This window comes from Acipenser ruthenus, chromosome 16 (assembly GCF_902713425.1).
Source record: "Acipenser ruthenus chromosome 16, fAciRut3.2 maternal haplotype, whole genome shotgun sequence".
Taxonomy (NCBI): domain Eukaryota; kingdom Metazoa; phylum Chordata; class Actinopteri; order Acipenseriformes; family Acipenseridae; genus Acipenser; species Acipenser ruthenus.
This window is the reverse complement of record NC_081204.1, coordinates 31,247,525-31,255,133: the sequence shown is the minus strand read 5'-3', so window position 1 is coordinate 31,255,133 and position 7,609 is coordinate 31,247,525. Positions and strand designations below refer to the sequence as shown.

Here is a 7,609-nt window from a genome sequence, read left to right as displayed (position 1 = left end):
AAGGTGCCCTATAATTCTACATGTAGAATGCATGACGTAGCCTGCATTCGGTGTGACTTGCCATGGTTGTACCAAGATGGAGCATATCGGATACTTGTTTTTAGAAGTGGGGTGGGGGAAATCTGCGCTCATTGCCTGTTAAGCGTCGATTATATTACAGTGTATTAGTACTATAGAGTGCTGAAGTTATTCGAGCGTTCTTTCAAAAGGTGACCCATGCAAACGACTCGCTGTGATACACACATACCTTTGTAGATCTTTGTATCTTATCAAACCACAAGACATTTTACTGCAGCCTTGTTAACATTAGATAAAGAAAATAAAAGTTGGCGAGAAAGTATAATTAAAATGTTAAAAACAATACAATGGATTCATTTTAGTCCGTAGGCTATACAAATCAAGGTGTTTTTCTAAAAAAAAAAAAACTGTTTATAATAATTTAGACTTATGGTATTGCAAAACAATTGGGATCTGCCCCAATTAGTGTCGTGTTGATTTGAACAGGAAAGACCCGAAAACGAGCATACAAATGTTAAGGAGCTTTACCTGAAGTCTTCAAGTTTACGTCATTGCCTCTTTCACTGTTTATGACTTCTGATACACCTGAAAAACACTCTTAAGAGGACTAGTAGTGTAGTCTATGAAATGACACAATACTTACCCAAACAATATGACCTTCCGCTAAACCTCATGTTTTTCACACTGGGGTTTATGTGCCCATGTTGAGTGAATAAATGTAACATTAAACACATACACACAGACGCACGCACACACACACACACACACACACACACACATACACACAGACGCACGCACGCACACACACACACACACACACACACACACACACACACATACACACAGACGCACGCACGCACGCACACACACACACACACACATACACACAGACGCACGCACGCACACACATACACACAGACGCACGCACGCACACACACACACACACATACACACAGACGCACGCACGCACGCACACACACACACACACACACACATACACACAGACGCACGCACGCACGCACACACACACACACACACACACACATTTAGATTCTCATTATTTAAAAATCCAGAACTGTAGTATTATTTTTGTTTGTTTTGTTTTTGTTTTTGCTTGTATTTAGCCGGATAGGCTTATTGCGCAATCCATAACTGGGTTACACTGAACGAAAAAAAAAAAAAAAAAGTGTGTCAGTGTGTTTGAGGACACGCTGTCACTTCCTGTGAGAGTTGAGGCTGCTGTGCCTGAGATTCTGGAGAGGATATCTGCAAGCATGAGGGATAAACCAGTATAAGCAACTGCAACTTTTCTCTCTGTCGAGATGAGATGCTAAAATGGCGCCTTTCCACTGTCAAGTTCAAGTTGCTAATAACTCTCCCCGCGGCTGCAGTGAGACAGGCTGCGAACACAAGCCTATACGGTACAACCAATGAGCTTCAAAGAAAAAAACAAACGTTTACTTGTAACCCAAATAGATAACTTCTAAATTAAACAAAACCCCGTATACTGAAACCGCCTAATGAATTCATGTACAAGGAGCACATCATGCAGAAAGGAGGACCATTGCAAATGCGGCGGCTATTACTTTCCAAAAGTGAAACTCTTCGTTGTTGTTTGTAAAAAGTGTCTTGGTATTTTTAAAATGTATTTATTTGACTAAATATATTATATTTTACCTATTAAATATATTGCCTATCCAGTGCACATTTTATGTTATCTTTTTTTCCCCCAGTCCATTGTGAGGCATGATATGCAATCTACTGCCAGGGACAATTAATACAACTCTCTGGAAGAACACGTTTGATGATATGCAGTATTAAAATGTGATGTGCAATATTAAAATGTGATGTGCAATATTAAAATGTGATGTGCAGTATTAAAATGTGATGTGCAATATTAAAATGTGATGTGCAGTATTAAAATGTGATGTGCAATATTAAAATGTGACGTGCAGGCATACATAGAGACCTACCTAAGTTTACAATTTTCTTTCACATTACTTCAGGAATCAAAAATGTATTTCATTAATGAAAAAAAAAACACATACCACAGTTAATATCGATGCTTACAAATTGGAATGCCAATGTGCGTATAAAAATAAATAAATAAATAAAAACAGTATAATTCAAAATCACTTTAAAAATCGCAAGTGATTGTTTAACCGTTGATGTCAAAACTAAAATATAATAAAACAAAATGAGAAAAATATAGAATATAGGATTCAAATCTCTAATGGACAGATGTTATTGCAAATGGTTATTTTGTTTCATAGACAGTAGTAATAATAATAATAATAATAATAATAATAATAATAATAATAATAATAATAATAATAATAATGGACATATAAGATATCTAAAAATGAACACATTTTAAACAGTGATTTGTGCAAATATACCATTCGACTAATAATCAAATATTATTTATATCATTGAAAAAATATGACCAACAAAATATAATGCAAGGTTATTTTGTAGCCGTTGTCTACACACACACACACACACACACACACACACACACACACAGAGTACAGACTATAGTTATCTTATACAATCCCCCCTTTCATTCCTGTTTACACACAGACGCACACACAACACAAATAGCACTCAGACAGATACTATACGCTTCATCGGTACTATAAATTATTAATGCGCAATACCTTCGCAGCGTTTGTGTGCTGAGCTGAAGTATCCGGAACAGGTCACTGTCTCTCTGCCTCAGAGTCTATGATTTGCAGCATATTTGCTGTATGATTTGTAGCATATTTGCTGTATGATTTGCAGCATATTTGCTTGCACAACTTCCAAGTGAAGGCTTGCAGACTTTTTGAGAACTTCACTGAGTGAAACGCGTTAATTTACAGAGATACGATTATGCTCGTCCCCAGCAAGTCTCCTTTATGCGTGTTAAGTGCAATATTATTCGTCCACGTTTATGATCACCCCGCTTGAAGACGATTCAATTGAGATGTCAAATTCACCAACCAGGAACACCACTGCCCTGGTAATGTTGATTTTAATAAACACGTCAGCAACTATATGTGACACCTGGCCCTTTAGTATAATTATGTGATACCCAGGTTCTGTGCGTCATATTAATGTTAACATATTTATATAGGCTTCTGTATACAATTGAAACATGTAGAAAGTATAATACAGGCTATACACGATGCATTACTTGAATTTGTATTGGGCAACAAAACAGTTATTTTTTTGGTATTATTATTGTTGTTTGTATTGCTGTGATTATCATTATTCTTATTTGCTTGTGTTGATTGGCAGATGCCGCAATAAAACACACTTATTTAAAAGACACAATTGCAATGATGTTTGATGTTTAAAATTGAGAATTTTTAATGTTAAGCTGGTTATAACCAAAAACTGTACATCGTTTTGTTAGAAAACATTTTCCATAAATATCATTTTCAGTCTCGGTGCTTAATGCCGATAATTTAAATTACAAATTGATAAATACGGCATCATGGATAGGTATTTACAAAGTTATTACAAAAGGCAACGGCATAACGGTCACAATCGTATTCTACTAATACCACATTTCCATTCTGAAAAGGTACACTAAACAACAGATTCGACCCCATCCAACAAGGAATACATTCACGACTATATATGTATTTATTTATTATTTTTTGTTCAAGTTCAAGACAAAAAAAAAAGACTTTGGCACGTTTTGATTTTTAAGACTGTGTGACGTTTTAACAATAAGGCGGCTTGATAATCGCCCTCATTGAACATACCGTGAACGACTCATCCTTTTACAATTCCTTTTCGAACCAAAAAGAAATAAAAATGAAAAAAAAGATAAACTCTCAAACCTAAAAAGGAAACCCATCTTTACTCCGAATGAAAGTCGATTTCTAATCCTGAGAAATGTAAAAAGGCCTGTCCAGAGCTCCTGTCCTGCGCACCGAAACTCTATTTTCCACTCCTGAAATCTGCGGCTCCTTTATCCATTCCCCTCTGTGCCCCATGGTGCGCGTGTGGTTTTGAGGTTCCTTCCTGCTGGTCCACATCAGAGTCCCGTGCGCTCTGTTTCAAACGTACCATTCATTAAAGTTGGGTGGAAGTCCGTCGTTGTGCGCGGTTGTGTTTTGTACTGCGGACGGTGGTGTTTTTGAGGGGTCTTCAGTGCTCGCAGACAGAAGAGTTGGAGGTGTAGACGACTCGTACCCCGAACTTGCCGCTGGAGACGATTCTGAGGCTTGAGACTCGTGAACCTAAAAGTGAATAATAAAAACAAACAAACAAACAAACAAACAAAAGAAAAAAACAGTTAAATTATGAGTAAATCCAGTAATAATACACTGAAGATATTCGTAATTCGTGTGGTTAGACCAGCAACTCAGCCTGCATATATATTATTGTTGCATATATATTTATTGTTAAAGAAATGAAAAGAAATGTCTATTCTATGTGCTGAGTTTGCATGTTGGTTTTGCTTGGGGGGGGGGGGGGGGGGGGGGCACAAACTGCTTTAGTTTAGTACATTGTATAGAAAGTGCTTGATATACATGGAAGATGCTAGTAAAGAAAGCAGGAAAACACGCAGATGGCCCTATAGATACTGAAAAAATAAGATTCTAAAAAAAATGGAAATTGCAAAAGTTGTAGAAATATTTTTTGTTTGGAAGCTCATCCAATATATTTAGGACTTTTTAACGCTATTTAAAAAAAAAAAAACAACTAATAAACAAAACAATATATATATTAAAATATTATTGCGATACAATTAAGAAATGATCATACAAATAAATAAATACAGAAATTATTATTATTATTATTATTATTATTATTATTATTATTATTATTAATAATAATAATAATAATAATAATAATAATAATAATAATAAAGGGCCCACGATGTACTGTATTACAGTTCAATATCTGTGTATAATTGGCTGGCTTGCTCTGCTTTTCCTTGCCAGACACACCGGGAGTTGCTCTGTTTGCACGCAGTAAATAAATAGTTAATTACCTTCATGTGTTTCCTGAGCGAGCTTGGGTGTGTGTAAGACTTGTCGCACACTTTGCAGATGTAAGGTTTGTCCGAAGTGTGCACGTGCATGTGCTTCTTTCTGTCACTGCTGTTTGCGAAGCGTCTATCACAGCCTTCGAACTCGCATTTAAATGGTTTTTCACCTGCAAGTGAGAGAAACAGAAATATACACAATTACAAGAACAAAACCAACACACCAAAACGGACTCCAAACAACCGAATCTGTCTGCATGCGTCGGCTATTTTGTTTTAACAACGCGCATTATGGAATACGTATTAACAAATAAAAAATACAAGTGTTTTTTTTTTCTCTTCATTCTTGTACATATTTGAATTTCAAAGCACCCACTAATAAGTTTTCTTTTGAATTTTTTTTTACCGTCTTTAATTGCTTGAGATTCTCTAAGATATATATATATATATATATATATATATATATATATATATATATATATATATATATATATATATATATATATATATATATATATATATAGGCCAATAATAGGAAGGGAAATGACCAATAAATACCAGCACAAGCTCCTAAAGGAAATTCATTCTCAAATAAAGAGAAAATACTTAAACAAAAAGTTTGACTGATTTAATTAGGAGGTGTGTCGATCATCTTGAAAAAGGAACGGAAGTACCGCGCGTTAGGTTTCATTAGCATTTATACTGTTTCCCTAGTGTGAGAAAAGAACCACATCTTGCAATTCACACGCACTGTCCAGAGCTCTTCTCAGCCCGTCTCACGCGCTTGTGCTAATACACAAATACACTTGGAGAAAGTGCGTTTACCGGTACCGGGCTTAAGAACACACAATGCCAAGACTACCATTCCAGTCCAGCACAGAAACAGTTAGGCTATATTACCAGAAATACGAAACATTTCCCCTTGTACTCTATATAATTATACACATGATTTAGTTTCCGAGTTCACACAATATATCGTCTGGTGCCTACTCCATTTTGGTAACTCAAATAATAGCTAAAACAAGGATCTTTTTATTTTTTTGAATGCAAAAGGAATCATAAAACGTTTCAATTTACCTGTATGAGTTCTTTTGTGAATTTTCAGATTTTCGGACCTGGCAAATATTTTTCCACAGCCGGGGAAGGGACAGGGAAAGGGTTTCTCTCCCGTGTGGACTCTGACATGATTCACCAGTTTGTACTTGGCTTTAAAAGACTTCCCTTCTCTCGGACAGTCCTCCCAGAAGCAGATGTGGTTACTTTGCTCGGGTCCGCCGACGTGCTCCATGGAGATGTGTGTCACCAGCTCGTGCATGCTGCTGAAAGTTCTGCCGCAGCTCTTTTTGGGTCGGTTCATCTGGGTCTCGTCGATCCATTTGCAAGACATCTCTTGCTTAACAGGCGGCCTCATGTACCTAAAGAATGCCCCCGGTCCGTGGTGCGGCGGTACGTTCATCCCCATGTTCATATTAATCGGGTGGTTGTAGTTGTGTAACTGGGCAGTGCCATAGGGGTCTGTCCGTGGGCTCACAACGGGTCTGTAAGGATCTGGTCTTCCAAATATGTCCCCGCGCAAACCCAGATGCATTTGGCTGTTCACTGCGTGTCCGTTCGGCGAAGTGTGGCTGGCGGGCTGGTCGTGAAGCCCCGGAAATAAAAGGTGACCCGGGTTGTCGGCGATTCCTGGTCCGTGCAGACTCCCCGCTGAAGGGGCAAAGATCCCATGCTGGGCGCTCGTAGCTGCAGATTCCCCGATTCCAGCACCGCGGTTTCTAAACAAGAAGTCTCTGGAGTTGAACGCCCCGCCGCTGTACGAACCCATCTGCCCAGAGTGGTGGTGACCAAGGGCAGTCGCATACCCAGATGCCTGCGGGGTGAACGCAGAGTTCTGGCTGCAGGAGATTTCGTGAGCCACGGGGCTGAGTTTGAAAGCCGCAGCATGGGAAGAATCTCCAAAGGGATTGAGTGCCAGACCAACATCCCTGCCGCCCATCTCATGATGCCGCGGTGTGCCAAACCCCCCAACTCCAAGCGCAGAGAACTGCGGACCGCTGTCAAGTAACATCGTCATCGGGAACTCGACGAGAAGAAACCAAAAAAAAAAAAATCAAAAACCGGGATTGCGTTCTGCAAAAAGCACCCCGCGACTGTAACTCTCTTTTCGTTTGTGATCGCAATAGGGTGAAAAAAAAACCCAACAACTTGCAAATGCAAAAATCACCTTTTCAGAAACCGGAGGAGAAAAAATCTCCCGTAACGGTGATCCTTGAGAAAGAGGATCAAACTTTCCCCCCCTCTCCAAGTGAGTGATGTCCTTGTTCTGATAAAGTCAATCACTCACTCCTTCACATAAATGAACTCAGGAGGCAGCCCTACGATGACCAATAAGGAGCGCGCTGCCTCCGCGGCACGTGATCACAATTCCGGGCGCCAATTGGTTAGCCGTCTTTTGATTGGCACAGTTTGGCATTGAAAATGGCAGTTTGGCTGGGTTCTTCAATCTGATTGGTCAATTCAAGCATTATTTGCAGGTAAGGGGCTACATACCATCTCGGTTGAATACTTAAACCTGGTTTATTTCCAGAGCTTTTAAACACAGCAGCT

At 38.8% G+C, this 7,609-nt stretch overlaps 1 protein-coding gene across 1 annotated transcript; it reads right to left on the bottom strand.

Moving 5' to 3' along the window:
* Positions 1-3,347: 3,347 nt before the first annotated feature.
* Positions 3,348-7,391, bottom strand: LOC117412035 (zinc finger protein ZIC 3-like). Its single transcript, XM_058989424.1, has 3 exons — positions 6,083-7,391; positions 5,012-5,175; positions 3,348-4,253 (listed from the first exon to the last, which is right to left on the bottom strand). Exons 1-3 carry the CDS (start codon positions 7,074-7,076, stop codon positions 4,071-4,073), a joined length of 1,341 nt encoding a protein of 446 aa, XP_058845407.1. The 5' UTR covers positions 7,077-7,391; the 3' UTR covers positions 3,348-4,070.
* Between the last annotated feature and the right edge of the window lie 218 nt (positions 7,392-7,609).